The sequence below is a fragment of the Lactuca saligna genome, chromosome 2 (assembly GCF_052625555.1).
Source record: "Lactuca saligna cultivar CGN05327 chromosome 2, ASM5262555v1, whole genome shotgun sequence".
NCBI lineage: Eukaryota > Viridiplantae > Streptophyta > Magnoliopsida > Asterales > Asteraceae > Lactuca > Lactuca saligna.
Genome location: NC_136418.1, coordinates 134,226,877 through 134,249,360, shown reverse-complemented (window position 1 = coordinate 134,249,360; position 22,484 = coordinate 134,226,877). Strand labels below are relative to the sequence as shown.

The following is a 22,484-nucleotide window of genomic DNA, read 5'->3' as shown; positions in this document are numbered from 1 at the left end:
TATAAAAAATTTAAATTGGTTTGAAATTTTTGGGTGTTACATAAAAATTGATCTATCTAAAATTCGATTTCTGAGCTATATATTGCTACGTTGAAACTTCGAAAAATTATAACTTCCTCTTGTGAAATCAAATTTCGACGTTATTTATATGCATGCTCTCGGTTTAACGAATACTCTGACTTTCGTTTAGATTACTAAGGATAAAAATTAATTTATCAAAAAATTACTTTTTACGATATGTAGAGCTATAAAATCACGAAATTTGAAGAAGTATAACTTCTTCATACGAAGTCAGGTTTTAGCGTTCTTTATATGTACGGAATCCTTGTCACATACACTATAACTTCTGTTAAGATTATTTTTCCTAAATAATATTCTATTAAAAAGTCATTTTTAACGCTTATTATCTCTAAATTGTCTACCCCGAATCTGTGGACGTTACAGTAGCCCATGGCACCTAGTTGTAAAACCCTTGGGAAGCCCATGACATTTCAGGGAAAAGACCTTAGGGGTAGCTCATGACACTTGTATGTATAGTATGTGGTATTTTTTTAGAGCTAATTAAGCTTTGTGCTTACATTTTTGTGGTTTAACATTTTCAGGTACTTCCAGTTCGAAAGGGAATAACCCAACATGATCATACAACATCCCCCTTATGATTCCGCATTTAGGACTATTTCACTTTCATGATTTTGATACACTGTATTATGGTTGATTTTGAGACACCCAATGTATGGAATTTATGATTTTAAATAGAAAAATTTTATCTATGTTTTTGGAATGTTACATAAAACACCTTTTAACCCAATAAAAAAAGACGCAAACGGGAAAGGATATGTGTCTGTAGTCAAAGTGGATATTTGTTCTTGATGGTTAGGTTACCTTCTTTAGCATCCGATAATCACAAAGTCAGAAGAAATATTTAACAAATTAGCAATGACAGCTATTCATAATGACATATTAGAGAATATTGATCATGAAGAGTTGTGGAACAATTTTGCTTCCAATTGCCCTACGATATATATATATATATATATATATATATATATATATATATATATATATATATATACTAGCCGTTACCCGCGCACAGCAGCGGGGACAAATAACTTCTTTCAACGATATTTTTTTAAAGAAAAATGTTATGTTCCAAAAGAAAGTTCATGCCGTGGGTGAGAGGAATGGCGGTAGTCGTGATAGTGGTTGGTTGAAGGCGGAAGGAGGTAGAGCGGCTGTGGTGGTGGTGGTTATACTGTCTTGGTTACTGGTTAGGGTTCTTCGAGAGAGTGTGCGTATATTTCTTACTTTGAAGGGATTACGAAGATAAATATTATGAGATGTCTTGTTACCAATGTGAGAAAAAAGATTCTCTATAAATTGTTGACATTGACCGCTTCAAATGTCTGAAGTGTTGAGATTGACGGGTTCAATTTGCAAATTAATTTTTCTATTAATTTGATACGAGATTTTTAGGGGATAAAGGATAAGGTTAAAGTTTTAATATTATTATATTATAAATGGGTTGTACTTCAAGCTTAATAGTTTGGACGTCTTAAAAAATAATATTATTATATTCAATCTATTTATAGAAATAGTTAGATTTCTTTTATAAGTAGTAAAGATATATTATCGTTCATTTGTTTCGATTGTTTTATAACATTTATCGAGTTACTTTCTTATGAACAAATTTTGTTTATATTTAAAAAAAAAAAAAAATAGGGGTCCAATTTTATTTTTTGTACATGGACTTCAAAATCAACGAGATGCCCCTGAAAAGGTTAATCTTTAAATTCCTAAACCAAATATTGTACAATTAGATATTTTTAAGAAATGCAAATATGATATTTAAATGTTAGACTAGACAAATATGATATTTTCACGTTTAATAAGGGTATATACGAAATTCTACCAGAAAAATACAATAACAAAACATCAAATCGCATAAGAATTAGCTACGAAGATGTAAGATGGTGAAGAATCAAAGTTGTTTCGAACAACAACCTCCGATAAGCAAGAAAAAAAATACAAAATATGTTATCGTCAAATAGGTCTCATGTATATTAAAACATCTGCTCACCATGAATCATACGAGAAAATAAATAAATCATTAACTAAACAAAATGAAACTTGTAAGTGTTTGATGACTAAAAGGAAAAATAAGATATAAACAATAAAACTATAAATGAAGAGGTTTAAAGGTAAACATTAGACATAATATGCGTATCAAATACTAGAGAATATTGTTGGTGATATGTGTTACCAATATCGCTTAAGTGTAATGGGATGAACATGTTGACCAAATGTGATTTTGAAAAATATTGAACAAGTAAGGATAGTACGACATGCTCTTGATTTAAAATACATTGTTATTTAGGGGTGAAGCCCCTAAACCATGGGGGTCCAAGGCAGCACCCCTATCAGAGTCCAAATGGCAGAGCCCCTAGCTAGTTACGAAACTGCCATATGGCAATTTTGGCAATTTTTCAGACAACAGACAACGGGGTTATTTCCTATCTTATTGGTCATATGAATATGGTACATAGATCATAACATCTTTTTATTATTTGTTCTTGGAACTTTTCTAGTTTTATCTGATTTTAGATTTCGATTGTACCATTGAAATGCTTTAGTCTGAAAGTGCAATCACAACTTTCAGTAATCTAAATAATCGAAACCTTGAATTTCTAAAAAATACAACATTCAGTAAGAAAGGAAGCAAAAGACAGACTCATAGTAATGCAAACATATAAAATATACAACAAACAGTGAAGCAAATGACATACTTAGGAATGTAAAAACAAGCAAAGGTTGACCTCAAAGTGATACATGTATAAATAATGTAATCATACAGTAGCAATAAAGCATAGAGCAAACACTAGCCATAAAATTGGAGTAGAGACTAGCAAATACAAGCGAAGGAACAAAAGTACTCATCAAACACAAACAAAAGCCAACTTGAAAAGATTACAAGTACAAAGAAAGGTTAAACTCAAAAGACTACTCATATACTACTCTAGTAACTTGATCATATGCATTCATGCCTCTTATCTGATCTCATGTCCTCGTAAATATCAAACTTCTTTAGGTATAACGTCATGCAATCTTCATTTCTTAAGTTTCTTTGTTGATTATCATCATTCCTAGTGACATTATGATTATCAGTTGTCTTTGAGGAACCTAGTCAAATAGTGTTCTACAAAAAAAATCCTTCGTACCATACTCATTTTCACGACATCCATCTTCTTCTCATATTCCTTCTTCATCGGCCAAATTTTAGATCCATACAACACATGTGGCCTTACAACCACCTTATAGAAACTTCCAGTAAGTTTCATTGGGGCCCTCTAATGGATGTTTTCCATTTTATCAATCCGTAAATCCGCATATATATATATATATATATATATATATATATATATATATATATATATATATATATATATATGTATATATATCTTCTCTACTAATAAAACAGTACTAGAAACGCCACCTGGCATTCCCTTAGCCACTCACCCTTGCATTTTCCCGCTCAAAAATTATAAGTGAAGTTCCCACTTCGCCCTTCTATTCTCAAAAATAAAACTGTACACATCAAGAAACATAAATCTGACATCAGTAAATATATAAATCAGGAAATTTCAAATTTAATTCGGTGGAATATTGAAGATCAAATCAATCCCAATAAATCAGGTAATCAATTTAAATTCCATTTTATATCAATCCCAAAAAATCAGGAAATCAGTTTAGGAAGAGATGATATATTTCAATACAATTTCAGAAGTCAATACGATTTTAAGGGTCACGTATTCATCATCAGGTCAGCAAAACTACATTGCTCTTTACCTTTTAGATGTTCTATTTCATCTTCATTCTTAATCGATTTCATCACTTTTCCCTCTATTTTTTTACCTGTTATGTATAAGAGTTTGATACATTGGTATTTCTTTATGTATATTCTGGTACATATAGTCACGATCTGTGTATGTCGATTTTTGGTTTTCTTAATATGTGTATCTTATATAACTGTATGTGATACATTAGAGTCATAGGACCATTCAATTTCTTCTACACCTATTTGCTTCCTCCAATGATTTGGTCCATCTAAATACTTAATCGTAATTAGGGTATTTGGATGGTTAGACCAATAATTCTTCCATAATGATTTTTCTTACATGACACGTTTTCTGAAAACTTGAAAATACTTTTATCAGTTGGTGGTTTCTTTTAACATCATATTCATATAAACTACAAACCTGTTGAAAAAGTAACTCAAATTATCAATTCATGTGATTTATCAAACCCGTTTAAATAATAAACAAAAAAATTACAAATTTCATTTTAAACTTCCTGTTACACTATATCCTATGTTTAGGAATCTACTCTCAAAGTACAATACTATATTTTGGAATTGATCATCTTTTAGTTTATTTTTCTAAATATATGTTTTATTGTCTATATGTACGTATATGTTTATATCTGTTTTTGAAAAGTATGTTTGCAAGTGATACAATTAAATATATAAATCAATCAGTGCTTTACGATTTTCCTGTTTATATCCTAATTTTTTTGTTAAATATACAGGTTTTTTCTGTTTAGTTTTCGATTTTTAGTTTTTTTCTCATTATATACCCTTAAGGGTATATCAGTAAATATGTAATTTTCTCATTGTTTTCTTGGTAACATCTACACTTAAATGATAAACAAAAGAATTGATTATTTCGTCTGATTTATCAAACCGTTTATATAATAAACAAAAAAGTATCAATTTCTTTTTGAAGTTCCTGTTACACTATATCCCATTTTTAGTAATTTATTCTCAAAGAACAATGCTATAATCTGTAATTTATCATCTTTTAGTTTAATTTTCTAAATATATGTGTGGTTGTCTATGTGTGTGTATCTCTTTAAAAATTCTGCAATTTCATCATTTTATGACCCCCATTTGCGAAGTTGAGTATTTATTTCCAAAAATGCGAAACTCCAGGGACAATATTTGAAAATTTTTGTTTTCTTCCCCAATTCGCATTCTACTGTGAAATACTTCGCATCTTCATTCTTACACCCTTCGCATCCCTTCGCATTAATCACCTTCGCATTTTAACCTAATTAATCAAATGCGAACCACAAAATTTTCATTCCAGATGCGAACACAGTTTAGTTCTTGAACTCTAAACTTGCGAAATCAAAAATTCATATGTTGAACCCATATGCGAATATTAACCCAATTGACTTCAAATTGATTCACAGATGCAAACACTCGATTGTTTTACTTTCGCAAAATGAGCATCAACAACTCCACAATCGAGTTTTTAAATTCTTGCAAACAACAATTTCACAGTCCTTGACTTCGCGTTTTTCTTCACGAATCATCCCTCAATCATCAATCCAATTGCGAATCAAAACTCATATGTTCTTGCTTTATCGATTCATCGACTACACTCATACAAATGCGAACAATACTCAATTTCAAAATCGATTGAAACTTATAGCAAAGCTAAATCCAACTTCGCATTCAAAGCACACAAGTGTTATTGATTGCATTCATGAAATACTAACAAGATAATATATTATAATACAAATATACATATTTTAGGTGCTGAAATCGTAACAGCCTAACAATTTGGTATGCAACTTTATTAAATCAATAAAAAAAGTTATGCAAATTGGAAAAATAAATAAAAATATATCTTTTGTTGTTTTAATTAAGGAAATAAATATTTTATATGAATACTCACTTGGAAAAACGTATATTATAATTGTCTAATTTAATCGTAACAGCCTACCAATGTACTTTCTTCTTGACTGTTTGATTGTTTTTTTCTGTGTGCTGATTATAATTGTCTAATTTAATGTAAATTTTTTTTTTAACTTGCAAGGTACAATGGAACATATTACTCCTATAAAGGAAATTGACTCAATCAAGGACGATTTCACAATTAAAGTTCGGATCATACGTCTTTGGACTCAAAAGTCAAGATTTGATGCGAACGACACATACTCGATAGAAATGATTTTGATGGATGAGAAGGTATAAAATGGATGTATTCAATTATTATTTTTATAAAAAATTATTCATACTCATAAGCAATTATATTATTCATACTCATAAGCAATTATATTTAAATATTTATTATTTCATTTATTTTAGGGAAGGAAAATTCATGCATCATGTGTGAAGAAATGGTTTCCTAAATTCAAGCGCTATTTAAAAGAGGATAGTTCAATTTACGTCAAGAAACCTAACGTCGCACCAAATACTTCAAAATTTAAGTTTGCTCATCCGGAATCAAAACTAAATTTTTATCACGATACAATTGTAAAAGATTGTGAAAACTTTTCTGGATCTGCACATGGCTTTCATTTTGTTGACTTCAATACTATCGTTTCTAACAACATCCTGGAGTCAAACTCTTTTGGTTGGTTTATTTAATATTAACTTTTGCTATATAACATCCTAAATTCTTTCTTCGTATTACAATTTGATATTTTATATTAAATTATATTTCCTTGCTTTTGTAGATATTATTGGACACATTTTTTAGTATGGGCATATGGATACCTCAGAACAAGATAAATCAAAACACAAGATGCTCTTGCATCTTCAAGATATAGAGTATTCACCATTATTACAAACAAGTAATATAGCTTCATTTATATTATTTACAATATTTGTTTATTATTTCAGGGATACTAAGCTTAAGATAACTTTGTGGGGTCATAATGCATACTACATGCATGATTTTCTTGCTAACAATAACAGCCTTGCTCCAGTTGTTGTTATTGTTCAATTTGCCAGGGTGAAGTTTATTAATGGTTTGTAACTATTTTTAACAAGCATAATCTAATATATATATATATATATATATATATATATATATATATTATTGAATAATCAAATTTATTTTGGCAGGTCGTCCTTTTTCATCCACCTACTTTGATGTTAGTAGGGTTTTCATAAACAATGATATCGATGAAATTACAATCTACAAAAACAAGTATTTTCATTTAGAATTTCCTATGTATTATCAGATTTATTTATTTCATACTATAATAAATTTAAATCATTTCTTTGTTGTAAATGAACAGATTGGTCTCTGAAAATGGACAACAACTGTCATCAAGTGGAATTAAAATGATTGCATCAAAACAAGACACAGAACATGATGACTTTCTGAAAAATCATTTGTTTTCTAACATTGAAGACTTGTTTGAACCTTTGGAGGTACTTTACATTATTTTTAAAATTGTTAGTTTAATGCACTTATGTTTTCAAATTCTAAATGTTTTTTCATATTTAGAGTATATTGTTATAACTAAACTAAAATACACTTTCGCAAAATAACATTTATTAACAATGAGCATTATTTTAATATCCAGGAAAAGACAGTCATTATTGTTGGTACTGTTAAGGGAATACGTCAAAATATACGTTGGTATTACCTTGCTTGTAGCAACTGCAAAAAGTCAGCAAAAGAAAAAGAGTCTTCAACTGATAAGGTTGATGGTTCTCATGAAGTGGCCGAAATCGTTACTTATGAATGTGCTAATCTTAAATGCAAAAATATCAAAATTTCGGTTATTCCAAGGTATTAGATATTAATTTTATATAATAATAATATATGTTTATCATAATTGTCTAATATAATATAATTTTATACTTTATTTAGATTTAAAATCCCACTTCGGGTTCAAGACAACACAGGAACATTGACTTTAACTTTATTTGACCAAGAAGCAAAGAAGTTGTTCAAATACACAGCTAAAGAGTTGTATGATAAAAACAAGAAGGTATTATTTTATATTTTAACTTGGCATCAGTTTGGATTTTTTTCAAAAGGTGTTTACAATTGTGTTGGCCTAAAACTTGGCATTATATATTTTACATACAAATTTTCTAATGATATTTATTTACATTTTAGCTTGGCAACAATTTGGAATTGTATCCAATGGAGTTGAAAGTTGTGTTGGACAGAAAGTTGGCAATTAAGATTGATATCACACGTTACAATGTCGATAATAAAAGTAATCTTTATGGGATATCAATATTAACCGAGAATGCAGACATAATTGATGAATTGGAAAAAAATAATCTTACTCCACAGGTTTTTTTCAACAATTATATTTTGTTTTTTAACACATTGACCCAACAATATCTGACTCAATATCATTTGTTTTCATCTTGTGATGCAGCCTACTAATTCTGATTCATTCTTGATTGGTTCTTCAGATGTTGGTTCTCATGACACCAAAGTTCTCAAGGTTTTAGTTTTTAAAATATATTTCTCAAATATTTTGTTTTAATTTATAACAACTAACTAAATATTTTTTTAGGATTCTTTTTCACAGACCGGTGAAAATTTAACTCCATGTGCTAGGGACAAGTCAACTGCAACAAGTCCTATAAAATTCATTTCTACACCAATTGAGTTGAAAAGAAACCTTGCTACATGCATAGATATTGATGAAATGGAGAATTTGTCTACTTCTAAATATCCTAGACTGTCACCACCAGATGAACAACCAACTCCTCTTTTCGTACCCAAGAAAGAAAAGTAAATGCATTTTACTTCGACAAACAATCTTACTTCGTGTTTAATTTTGATTTCGCATCATAGACTCCTAAGCCGTTTACGTTTTTATCTTTCTTGGTTTTGAATGTTTTTTTTTGGGATTTCATGGTTGTCATTTTTGTTTCTTGAAAGTACATTCGGACCATTGGGTTTTTTTGTAGTCCTATAATTTGGTTTGCCATGTTATTTTGTTTTTCCTACAACTTATTTTAAACTACATTGCTTTATTCCCACAAAATCTTGAAGAATTACATTCATATGTGTAATTATGCAGTTACTTATATGTTTCATTTTACATATCAATTTATTTGACATACCACTTTATTTTACCTAAATGTACTTCTGTATTTACACTATCTCTGTAATTAACTAACTTATTTACCCCTAATCAACTTAAACACATAATAACACGTGAACTGCATTTGACTCCAATATTGAACAAATCACATTTCACAGTCCTTCTTGACTTCGCATTTTTCTTCACGAATCGTCCCTCAATCAATAACCCAATTAACCCAATTGCTAATCCAAAATCAAAACTTATCTGTTTTCATATGCGAACCCAACTGATTGGCTTTTCAAAATCAAATTCGCAACTCCAAATCGTTCGATTATTCGCCCCAATTCCAAAATCAAATAACAGATCCTTCATATGATTCATTTAATAACCAAGGCTTCTTTTACTTCAAAATGACCGTATTGCCCCTAACTTGATAAGTATTTCATATATCGCAATTAACAATTAAGATAAATCAATCAATCAATCAATTTGTATAAGAAAAATGCGAAATTCTTAGCTTTCTTCCCCAATTCGCATTCTACTGTAAAATTCACATTCTTCATTCACCCTCTTTCTTCGCATGTTCCAGTCATTTTTTTTTTTAGTTCATTCGCATTTGAGTTGTTTGTCTCACCAAATACGAAATGAATATTAACCATAATCACCTTCGTATCTTTAACCCCAATCCATACAACCTCCTATGCGAAACCCAATTTTGATTTGTATTACCAAATGCTAACATTTTTGCTTTTACACGTGAACTGCATTTGACTCCAATATTGAACAAATCACATTTCACAGTCCTTCTTGACTTCGCATTTTTCTTCACGAATCGTCCCTCAATCAATAAACCAATTAACCCAATTGCTAATCCAAAATCAAAACTTCTGTTTTATATGCGAACCCAACTGATTGGCTTTTCAAAATCAAATTCGCAACTCCAAATGGTTCGATTATTCGCCCCAATTCCAAAATCAAATAACAGATCCTTCGTATGATTCATTTAATAACCAAGGCTTTTTTTACTTCAAAATGACCATATTGCCCCTAAGTTGATAAGTATTTCATATATCGCAATTAACAATTAAGACAAATCAATCAATCAATCAATTTGTATAAGAAAAATGCGAAATTCTTAGCTTTCTTCCCCAATTCGCATTCTACTGTAAAATTCACATTCTTCATTCACCCTCTTTCTTCGCATGTTCCAGTCATTTTTTATTTTATTTTTAGTTCATTCGTATTTGAGTTGTTTGTCTCACCAAATACGAAATGAATATTAACCATAATCACCTTCGTATCTTTAACCCCAATCCATACAACCTCATATGCGAAACCCAATTTTGATTTGTATTACCAAATGCGAACATTTTTGCTTTTACACGTGAACTGCATTTGACTCCAATATTGAACAAATCACATTTCACAGTCCTTCTTGACTTCGCATTTTTCTTCACGAATCGTCCCTCAATCAATAAACCAATTAACCCAATTGCTAATCCAAAATCAAAACTTCTGTTTTATATGCGAACCCAATTGATTGGCTTTTCAAAATCAAATTCGCAACTCCAAATGGTTCGATTATTCGCCCCAATTCCAAAATCAAATAACAGATCCTTCGTATGATTCATTTAATAACCAAGGCTTATTTTACTTCAAAATGACGATATTGCCCCTAAATTGATAAGTATTTCATATATCGCAATTAACAATTAAGACAAATCAATCAATCAATAAATTTGTATAATAAAAATGCGAAATTCTTAGCTTTCTTCCCCAATTCGCATTCTACTGTAAAATTCACATTCTTCATTCACCCTCTTTCTTCGCATGTTCCAGTCATTTTTTTTTTACTTCATTCGCATTCGAGTTGTTTGTCTCACCAAATACGAAATGAATATTAACCATAATCACCTTCGAATCTTTAACCCCAATCCATACAACCTCATATGCGAAACCCAATTTTGACTTGTATTACCAAATGCGAACATTTTTGCTTTTACACGTGAACTGCATTTGACTCCAATAATGAATATTAACCATAATCACCTTCGCATCTTTATGTTGATTATTTTAAACATGGAACATTTATGTCTATTATTTATAATAACTATTATTTTTGTTACGATAAATATGTTATTTTTAATAAATAATCAATAACCAATTGTAAACAAAATTTATATCTTTCATTCTCTAAAATTAATTCATACATTTTTGTAATAGTTGCAGCATATTTACTTATCTTCTGTAAATAACCTATATTCAACCAACTATTTCCTAATATTCTATACTCCTTTTTTAGATGAAATTTGAATATTAAACTAATTTTTAGTTGTAATCTTTTAAATTCCAAAAAATCAGGAAGAAAATTATATCTAATAAAGATCCAACAACAATAAAATCATATAATCGTAATCTTTTTCCAATATTCAAGCATATAACTTTAACTCAAAACGTGAAATCCAAAATTTTGAAACACCTCATTCGTCTTCTTAATGTTCAATTGTTTCTGCGATTTTTTTTTCATTAAGCTTACATCAAACTGCTTCGTTAAAGTTGTAATCCTCATTCCAGTTCTACCTGCAAGATTTCCATATCCATATGTCAGGTTAGTATTATCAGTTTAGATCACTTTGTTTTATCTATGAATTTATGGTTGAAATTTACAACAATAATCAATATGCTGGAATAGATGTTTTTCTAATTGTAAAAATATAATCTTGAATAGATACATAAGATCAATAAGCAATTTATAATCATCACGATTATCGTGTATCACACAATTTTACCTTCATTGATTCCATGGAGATCTAGGGTTTTAACCCCTGATATCATCCGAACCCACGATTGGTTGAAATTAGGGAAACAGTAGATTTAAATCTAATAAACCCTAGGTTGGAAATGAGGATGATGAGTCATGATGCTAACATTTTAATAAACAAATTAATAAAGGTAACTTTTTAAATACATTTACTTTATTATCATTATTTATTTAATTCTAACTAACTTCAATTGTATTATATAAACATATTATGTACATAATTTCACATTTCATTTCCTAACCTATGTCTTCTTATGCAGAAAACAACAGTAACATGTACCACATGCAGGCCAAAGAGAAAAGAAGACAAAGAAAAATATATTTGGAAAATAAAAGATCGAAGAAAATAAAAACAATACCAAACGTTCCAAGTATATCATTACAGCATCTCTTCAAAAAAACCATTAACTATAACCGTATTAGTATTTTATATTCCATCTTTTACTATTATATAGTTGAATACATATATTTACAAGTTTTATAAGTTATTTCTATTTGCAGATCAATCAACCAACATTGTTCGTCAAACTCAAAATGTCAATTCATTTACTACACCTGCAAAGCATAACACAACCATACAATACTGTCCTTCCTTTACAGATGTTAGAACTCCATTTTCTAACATTACAAATGTTATAAATCCGTTATCTAACATTACGAATGGTAATTATTTTTGGTTTTTAAAATATACTATTATCCATTATGTAAATATTTATTTATTTAGTTAACTATTTTATTTTTATTTTATTCAGATAACATTGGTTTCGATAAATATATCACTTCCAAGTTAGCAAAGAAAAAACAATACCATGTACTTTCAAATGATATGACATCAAAAAATGCATCTACAGTAACAACTTCTTCATCATCAATCAAGTTAAATCCAGGATATCATAAATTAAAAACGAAGACAAGACATTTATCCCCTATCCCATTGATTGATTTGACAGAAGATGTAGAAAATATACATCAAGTGAACAATGAAAATCGTATAGTTGGTATCTCAAATGGTAATGAAAAAATAAAATCCATTTTACATTTCAGATACTATGTTCTATATAATTATAAAATTCATTGATATTTTATTCAACGCTTTTATTTTACAGAATATTTTGATCATGGTGATAACTTTTATTCTTTATGCAGGAACAAACAATAATATGTACTACTTGCAAGCAAGAGAGAACAAAAGACATAGAAAATTATATTTGGATAATAAGAGATCGAAGAAAAGGAATACAAAATACACTGTTCAAAATCCGTCTACACCACATGCCTTGAAAAACACGGATAACTGTAATTTTTTTTTTTTTTTTAATTTTTACACTTCATTAACCTATATAAAAAATACATACATTCTCATCATTTTATATTATTCCCCTGTAGTAATATAAAATTTGAAATTGTAATTTTTAATTTATAATATATGTCTTCAATTTTTATAACATGTTGTTTTTTACAGATCAATCAAAAAACGTTGTTCAACAAAATGAAAATGTCTTTTTCTATAGATTACGTGGAAACCAAAGTACACCCCTACAATCTTCTCCTTCATGTATAAATGTTAGAACTCCATTATCTAACATTTCAAACGGTAATAATATTTGTTTTTGAAATTTACTTTTAACCACTTTCTAATATATTTATATATATTTACTACTTTTTTCCAGCTAATATTAGTTTCAATAACTATGTTACTTCAACGTTACAAAATAAAATACATTACTCTGGACTTCGTAATGGCATGACTTCAAGAAATGCATCTACAATAACTGCTTCTTCATCATCAATCAAGTTAAATCCAGGATGTCATAAATTAAAAAGGAAGTTGGAACATTTATCTCCTATTCCATTGATTGACTTGACAACAGATCTAGAAGATGTACATGAAGTCAATAATGAAAACCTAATAGTAGGTATTTCCAAAGGTAATACATATATATACCCATTTTTTATCTTACACCTGAAATATCATATTGTATATACTTATAAAATTAAATATTTTACTAAAACAACTTTATTTTCTTACAGAATATTTGGATCATGGTGATCAAATTATTGTATGTCAAACATGTCATGCAAAATTATGGACAAATGAATCCATAAGAGGAAAAAAAAGGGAACACAAATTATTCATTATGTTGTGGTTATGGCAAGGTTCAACTACCAGATTTAAAGAACGCACCACCAACTTATGAAAGAATGTTCAGAGCAACGGATTCTAAAAGCAAAAACTTCATGAAAAACATTCGACGTTACAATTCAATGTTTTCTTTTACGTCAATGGGTGGTAAAATTGATTATTCAATCAATAGAGGAAATGCTCCATATATTTTCAGACTTGGTGGTCAAAATTATCATACTATTGGAAGCCTTTTACCACCAAATGGATCGCAACCAAAATTCTCTCAGTTATACATTTATGATACTGAGAACGAAATTTCAAATAGACAAACATGCTTTGGGTATATTTTCAAACTTCTTATTCATACTTAAGTTTAATCTTTTTTTATTTTTATTTTTTTACTAATATTATGTATATTTTCAATTTTTATAGTGGGGAAAAGCATCAATCTACATCAATCGATAATGATATTATTCAAGATTTGAAGGTGATGTTAGATTCAAATAATGTCTTGGTTAGCTCTTATAGGATGGTAAGAGATACTTTTAAAAAAAATCCTGAAGTTGATATGAAGTTAAGAATTATCGGGAAAAGGGATCGAGATGGAAGGACATATAACCTACCAACTGCTTCTGAGGTTGCCGCTTTAATTGTAGGTGACAATTTTGATTCGGTTGAAAATAGAGATATTGTTGTTCGGACAAAATCGGGATTTCTACAGCGTATCAGTGAATTGCATCCTTCTTACCTTCCTCTCCAATATCCGCTACTATTTCCATATTGGGATGATGGTTACAACGTTGATATTCTTCATAGAGGTGTTGAATCTACAACCAACAACAAGCGCTCGAAATGTACAATGAGAGAATTTTTCGCTTTCAGAATTCAAGACAGAGATCATTCGTTCTCACTGATTCTTAATTCAAAAAGGTTGTTTCAACAATTTTTGGTAGATGCGTATACGATGATTGAAAGTGAAAGAATGTATTTCATACGTAGCCAACAACATGTTCTTAGATGCGAGTCTTACGAGAATTTAAGTAAACAAAAAGCTCAAGGAACTACAAATATCTCCAACATCGGCCAACGTGTGATATTACCTTCATCTTTCACAGGTGGTGCGCGTTATATGCTGCAAAACTATTTGGATGCCATGTCGCTATGTAAATGGTTTGGATATCCTGATTTCTTCATAACCTTTACGTGTAATCCCAAATGGCCAGAGGTTAAAAGGTTCCTTAAGGATACTTCACTTCAACCAGAAGACAGACCTGATATACTATGTAGGTTGTTCAAGATCAAGCTTGATGCATTTATTAAAGACCTAAGGGAGAATCACATTTTCGGCATAGTTCAAGCAGGTATTTGAAATTATGTTTCTTCATAATTGATAAAAGTTATAATTTTTATTAAATATTTTTTATATTTTTCCTTACGGTATAATCATTTTTTATTTTTTTTTCCAAAATATTTTGCAGTTGTTTATACAATTGAATTTCAAAAAAGAGGTTTGCCGCATAGTCATATATGTTTATTTATGCATTCTGACTACAAGTTACCCACTGTTGAATTGATCGATACGATAATTTCCGCTGAGATACCAAACATAGATGAAGATCCAGAGTTGTATAAACTTGTGCAAGAGTTCATGATTCATGGTCCATGTGGAGCTGAAAACATCAATTGTCCATGCATGGTCGACAACAAGTGTTCGAAAAACTTTCCAAAACAATTCTGTAATCATAACTCTGTTGATCAGAATGGTTTTCCATTATATAGGAGAAGAAATGATGGTCATTTTGTTGAAAAATCGGGTGTGAAATTGGATAATAGAAATGTTGTCCCATACAACAAATATCTATTGAAAAGATATCAGGCACATATTAATGTTGAATGGTGCAATCAGGGTTCTTCTATAAAGTATTTATTCAAATACATAAACAAGGGACCTGATAGAGCTACACTTGTCGTTGTACGAAGCAATAATGAAGCTGATAGTAATGATGTAGTCGATGAAATAAATGAGTATTACGACTGTAGATATTTATCTGCATGTGAAGCATCATGGAGAATTTTTAAATATGATGTTCATTACAGATATCCTTCTGTGGTTAGACTTCCTTTTCATCTTCCTGGTCAACAACAAATCGTATATGGGGAAGACGATGATATTCACGATGTTCTCGACAAACCCTCCGTTGCTTTTTCAATGTTCACAGCTTGGATGGAGTGTAATGCAGTTAATGGTGATGCACGGAAACTTACGTATGTTGAATTTCGTACAAAGTTTGTTTGGAATCGTGGTGATAGGATTTGGAAGCCAAGGGAAGTAGGAAAGTGCATTGGTAGAATTCATTCGGTTTCACCTAAACTAGGGGAAGCTTATTTCCTAAGGATTTTGTTAAATAAGGTGAAAGGTCCGAAATCATTTGAAGAAATTCGCACAGTAAATGGTGAAGAATATTCTTCTTTTAGAGATGCTTGTTATGCTCTTGGGCTCTTGGATGATGACAATGAATACATCGATGCAATCAAAGAAGCAAGTCATTCTGGATCTGGTTTTTACCTACGATTCTTATTTGCTACATTGTTGATGTGTAACAGTATGTCTAAACCGGAGGTTGTTTGGGAAAACACATGGGAATATTTGGCAGATGGAATTCTTTATAACCAACGACATAGATTCAAGTCTCCAGGTATTAAAGATTATTATTATTATTATTATTATTATTATTATTATTATTATTATTATTATTATTATTTAAGTAGTCATTTATTTATTTTTAAACATACATTAAATAATACTTTTAATTATAAATAAATATTGTTAATAATATTTCTAATTACTTAGCTCTTTGTCCTCCAGACTTATCACTCAATGAAGATCAGCTTAAGAACTTAACTTTGTTCGAGATAGAACAAGTTTTACTTCGGAATAACTCGAGTCTAAAAAATTATAAAAACATGCCTATCCCGGATCTTGATTCTGTTTCTTCTTCAAACAATCGACTTATCACCGAGGAGCTAGAATATGACATTACCGCTATGAAGACCGAGTTTGATCGTATGTTTCTTGCATTGACAAATGAGCAGCGTCACATTTTCCTTGATATCATGAGTGCAGTTAAAGAAAATAAAGGAGGTGTCTTCTTTGTTTATGGTTATGGTGGAACTGGTAAAACTTTTTTATGGAAGACAATATCTGCCGCTATTAGAAAAGATGATCATATTGTTCTAAATGTTGCTTCAAGTGGGATTGCTTCATTATTATTGCCCGGAGGTAGAACAGCACACTCCCGATTTATAATTCCATTTGAACTAACAGAGGATTCTGTTTGTAGAATAAATCCAGATAGTGACCTTGCAAGCTTATTGAGAAAAACCTCATTAATAATTTGGGATGAAGCTCCTATGGTCCACAAGCACGCATTTGAAGCTTTAGATCGAAGTTTGAAAGATGTATTCAAGTCTGAAAATTCTAGCAACTCAGATATTCCGTTTGGAGGGAAAGTTATTGTTTTTGGAGGAGATTTTAGACAGATCTTACCTGTTATTCCAGGTGGAAGTAGACAAAACATTGTTAATGCTTCGTTAAGTTCTTCATATTTATGGCAACATTGCAAGATCCATAAATTAACAAAAAAAACATGAGCCTAAGTGTTGGAAGGGATCAATCTGATATAGAAAAAATCGGAGATTTTGCAAATTGGTTGTTGGATATAGGAGAAGGCAAACTTGGTGGTATCAACGATGGAGAAACGGTTATTGATATTCCAGATGATATTCTCATTAATGATGCACATGATCCTATAGGTTCATTAATCGAGTTTGTATATCCTTCGATTTTGGAAAAGTACAACAATACAAGCTATTTTCAAGAAAGAGCAATACTTGCTCCAAAGAACGAAGTGGTTCAAGAAATAAACGATCGTTTGCTATTGAAATTTCCAGGAGATGAGGTTGAATACTTAAGTTCAGATAGTATATGCCAATCTGAATTTCTCCATGATCAATTTGATGCAAATTTATGTTCACCTGATGTTTTAAATGGTCTGAAAGTATCAGGTTTACCAAACCATAAGTTAGTTTTAAAAATCGGTGTTCCAGTTATGTTGCTGAGAAATATTGATCAGAAAAACGGCTTGTGTAATGGAACAAGACTCCAGGTGATTTCATTGGGCAAACGTGTTATTGAGGCACGTATCATATCTGGAACTAATATTGGAAACCACACTTTTATTCCAAGAATGTCTCTAACTCCATCAGAAAAGAAAATTCCATTCAAATTTCGAAGAAGACAGTTTCCATTGGCTGTATGTTTTGCAATGACCATTAATAAGAGTCAGGGACAGTCATTATCCAAGGTTGGTTTGTTTCTCAAACATCTCGTGTTTTCACATGGCCAATTGTATGTTGCTTTATCTAGAGTCCAAAGTAGGGACGGATTAAAATTGTTAATTTTAGATAAGGATGGTAGTCTCACAAATAAAACTTCCAATGTCGTTTATAAGGAAGTTTTTGGGAATTTATAAACAATGCTTTTCTACCATCTTTTATTTACTTTTCTACCATCTTTTATTTACTTTTCTTGTATCGTACTTCATCTATCATATTAATTAATTAATTTTTACAACTTTATTGTATTTGACTTATTCATATTAATGCTAATATCACTATTCTTCATTTTTTCTAAACTTTCATATCTTTTTTTTGTTACAAATTAAAAACTATAATTATATTTCAATTTATCACCCATGGATTTCCACGGGTTTAAACCTAGTATATATATATATATATATATATATATATATATATATATATATATATATATATATATATATATATATATATATATATATATATATATATATATATATATATATATACCTTCAACCTCCAAAATAAAATTAAACGACTAAATAGTACATACATAATGATTCAAATACCAATTTCACACATAATCTTTATTATTAATGTAGTTGATAAAATATAGCTCACAAGACAATATCAACTATTGTTTTTTTATCTTTCAATCACCTATCATGTAAACAAAACTTTTTTAAATAACAATGAAAAGAAAATCAGACTTCTATCTTTTTGGGTGTGATTATCAGATTATTTAGAATTTACTAGACATCTATTATTTCACAACAATTTGATTGCAGATAAAACATAGTAATAAATCGTACCATCTCAATGGTTTATGTTTAACTCATTATCATTCATCATGCGGAAAGTAAATTACAAAGTACTTGATCCTAGATAAATGATTGCAGAAAACAATCCAAATGTGAAGGAGCTGTAAGGGAGTTGGATGGATGATGGGGGCACATGCTAATAAACTAATAATAACAAATAGGAATGTGACACAATATAAGAATAATTATATAGTTTTTGAATTATTCTATTGATAAGACAATTATTTAGACAAAAATATATTTATTATGGTTTAACTAAAAAATATTCTAGCGAATGATTTAAATGACAAAAGATGTTTAGGCTATATTATCCTAAAGTAATGATATTTTTATAATTTATTTTCCCACAAAGTAACAAAAATAAAACCAAAAAAATAAATAATAAAACATGGGAACTTTTATGCTTAAAAAAAAAAAAAAAAAAAAAAAAAAAAAAAAAAAAAAAAAACACTAAATCATTTGTCGTCGTCATCAATCAAATCAGAAATCCTTGAGCAATTTCCGGACCTGTTCCAGTGTGACAAATAGCACGATCGTAAATGGTCCCTGCCGTGATATCGTCGGAATAAATCCTTTATACAGCGCCATGGGTCCTTCAGTCTTTATGGTTTTCAATGCGCAATCAGTTGCTCCGGCATACGGCGGCGCTTCCCCAGCCTCCACCTTCATATTCATCACCCGGGTCTTAATTACATCAATCGGATTCGTTACAACTGAAGCAATAAATCCGGCAGCAAAACTCGCCGTCACATGGGTCCCAAATCCATCCTCCATCACACCTTTATCCAGTATCGTCTCCTTGATCTGATCATACGACGCCAACTGCGATGCAGTCACTAACATGGCCCGATTTACAGTCAGCGATGATCCTCGCCAAAGGCTTCCGATCCCTTCGTTTTTCGCCATTTGTGAGATCGCATCCACCACGCTTTTGTAGTTACGACGCTGTGCAGCCGGGAGCCTTCCGTCAGCCTGCATGCGGACCATCGCCACGTCGGCTGGGTTCCCAACAGCGGCGCCGATCCCACCGGCGATTAATCCGGCACCGATCTTCTTCCATAGAAGCATGTTTCCAGTTTCGGGATCGGTCCATTTTGTCTTCATCATGTCGTAGAGACCCATACGTGTGGTGGAGTATAGTGTTTGACGGAGAACGGTGGCGGATACGCCGGAAAAGAGCCCTGCTGCTCCGTCTTGCTGGATGATCCGCATCCCAACTGCAACGGGTCCCACGCGCGGTGGTCCGGCGACGTGGATATTGGAGCCCAACTGTGCCGGGGCGGCGCGTACGTTACTTTCACCCTGTAACTGCATCCGGACCTTGATAAGATCAAGCGGGTGAGTTGAACATCCGGCTACGATTGATGCTATTCCGCCTTCCACAAATCCTTTCACTCCCATTATTCTGGAAGAAGAATTTTAGAACAGAATTGGGTAAAAACAGTTAAATGGGTATGAATTTAGGGTTTATGTGAAGGAGAGAGGGAAATAAAACAGAAAAAGTGGGTCTTTGTGAATATGCTACAAAGAAAGAAGAGAGTGATGAGATATGCTTTTTCGAGAAAAGTTGAAGAAGTAAAGGAAACATATATACGAAATTAATAGGAGTAGCAGAAGAAAATCTTACATTTTGAAATTTTGGTATTTGCCATTTAAGTTGATATGGACATTTTTAGGCAAACGATTGATCCCAAAGATGATTATTAGGTAAAAATTGCGACTTTGGTTGAAATAATTAATTTTAGAATTAATTTTATGATTAAAATATAAAAAGATAATAAGAAATGGTACAAATATTGTAATGTGACTAGTTTATAGTTGAGGCTTGCCCCTTCATAAGTTATTTTAACAGAATAACCAAATAAGCAAATAGAGCACCAATTGAATGTTCTTCATAATTGATGTTTGTAACATCCCGATCTTCAAATATTATAATATTTGGATGCTGATTGTAACATTCCAATCTTTAAAATGCAATGCTAGTAAATATCGGTGAACATTATATCAAAAAAGTCAAATAAAAACCAAAATAAAAGACTAAAAATAGACGAACAATAATAAAAATAGATGGTGCCATTTTTAATTTTTGTTAACCGGTCAAAGATATTATGGTTTTGATTTCACTTCGATAACCAACCTAGTGTTAACCAAACTAAAGAACATTATGATATACTATATTTGTCTCATATTTATTAATGTTTACGTTTCACTTTTAAAATATTTATTTTTTACTTTTAACCTTAAATATTTTTATTTGTGTTATATATTATTTAATAAAACTTATAACAATAAAAAGACATTTAAAATAAAATTCATGCATATATTTTCAACAAGTATAATATATCAAAAAGAAAAACGAATAAAGTTAAAATTAAAGAATAAAAACTTCAAAAGTCAAAAATAAATAATAAATATGGGATGAAGGTAATATTAAAATTTTCAAAAGAGTTATTAAGTTAAATGTAGATACATCCCAAATGTACATGTAGAATTGGATGTTATTGAAATATTGAGCACGTACAACACAACAGTAATCTCAACTAGTAATCGATTGATTCTTATACTAGGTGTGAGACTCGTATATTATACGAGTTTATTAAAAACAAAAGTTTAATATCAATGTTTAAGTATTAAACATTTTATAAAGCAATACTTTTGCCTAAAATACAAACGATATATTGAACAAGTATTTAATTAAATCTATACTAATAAAAAGAGTGTTGACATACTTTTAATATTGATGTTGAACGTTAAAGTATAAAAATTAAGTATTTTTTAAAGTAAATTTTGAAATATATACAACCGAAATGATGAATAATTATGTGATTAAATTTTTAATAAACAAAATAAACAATTGACATATTGTAAATAGTTGTTATGAATCATAAATTGCTAAATATTTTTTTGAATACAATATTGATACCTTCTTGCTAAGGTTAATGTCATTGTTTTTGTTTAAAATAAAGCATATTGGCATATTGTTGTTTTCCATTAAAAATTGAAGTATGTTTTAATCCAAAAAAAAGATGTTTTTAATTTCAGGTCAAACAAAAAAATGTTGATCAAAAACTCAATTTTTTATCTCAACCTTAAAGATGAATGATAATACCGTTTGGCTAAAAGCTCTTTAATGCTTTTATTATGTGGTGTTGGCCTATTAATGATCTTAAAACAAACAAAAAAATAATTTTTATGCAGGAAATCATCGCAAATTATAAGTATATTTTTATAATATATAAAAGGAATGCAAGAAAACTTTTCCAAATAACCATATCTTCTTGTACCTACTTCTTCTAACATTTAGAATTAAAGCATATGTCGCTCTATTTTTTTTTTCTTTTTAAAGGTTCCCTTACTATTGCATGAGTTGGCTCTTTAATCCCAGTTAAGATACAATGTTATCAATAACAACTTGAAGGAAAGACTGAAAAACTGAATCTGTAAAAAGGATTAACCATTAAAAAAATTAGCCAAGTGCATACCTTATAGG

The 22,484-nt window shown here is 30.1% G+C and overlaps 5 protein-coding genes across 5 annotated transcripts; 4 read left to right on the top strand and 1 right to left on the bottom strand.

The window, feature by feature from the left end:
- The first annotated feature begins 6,007 nt into the window (after positions 1-6,007).
- LOC145030112 (uncharacterized) lies at positions 6,008-6,542 on the top strand. Its single transcript, XM_078978535.1, has 3 exons — positions 6,008-6,028; positions 6,149-6,416; positions 6,520-6,542. The coding sequence occupies exons 1-3, from the start codon at positions 6,008-6,010 to the stop codon at positions 6,540-6,542; spliced, it is 312 nt and encodes a 103-aa protein (XP_078834661.1).
- Positions 6,225-8,198, top strand: LOC145030111 (uncharacterized). The gene is made up of 8 exons (XM_078978533.1): positions 6,225-6,416; positions 6,520-6,613; positions 6,686-6,813; positions 6,911-6,995; positions 7,087-7,222; positions 7,378-7,586; positions 7,668-7,788; positions 7,920-8,198. Exons 2-8 carry the CDS (start codon positions 6,552-6,554, stop codon positions 8,196-8,198), a joined length of 1,020 nt encoding a protein of 339 aa, XP_078834659.1. The 5' UTR covers positions 6,225-6,416; positions 6,520-6,551.
- Positions 8,199-11,451: 3,253 nt separating this feature from the next.
- LOC145030110 (uncharacterized) lies at positions 11,452-17,447 on the top strand. Its single transcript, XM_078978532.1, has 12 exons — positions 11,452-11,458; positions 12,173-12,334; positions 12,424-12,669; positions 12,818-12,967; positions 13,134-13,265; positions 13,342-13,599; positions 13,703-13,731; positions 13,829-14,136; positions 14,229-15,157; positions 15,275-15,304; positions 15,407-16,492; positions 16,648-17,447. Exons 1-12 carry the CDS (start codon positions 11,452-11,454, stop codon positions 17,445-17,447), a joined length of 4,137 nt encoding a protein of 1,378 aa, XP_078834658.1.
- Positions 17,444-19,036, top strand: LOC145030109 (uncharacterized). Its single transcript, XM_078978531.1, has 2 exons — positions 17,444-18,160; positions 18,962-19,036. Exons 1-2 carry the CDS (start codon positions 17,444-17,446, stop codon positions 19,034-19,036), a joined length of 792 nt encoding a protein of 263 aa, XP_078834657.1.
- A 265-nt stretch (positions 19,037-19,301) lies between these two features.
- On the bottom strand, positions 19,302-20,575 carry LOC145031698 (mitochondrial uncoupling protein 5-like). Its single transcript, XM_078980305.1, has one exon. It carries the CDS (start codon positions 20,393-20,395, stop codon positions 19,475-19,477), a length of 921 nt encoding a protein of 306 aa, XP_078836431.1. The 5' UTR covers positions 20,396-20,575; the 3' UTR covers positions 19,302-19,474.
- Between the last annotated feature and the right edge of the window lie 1,909 nt (positions 20,576-22,484).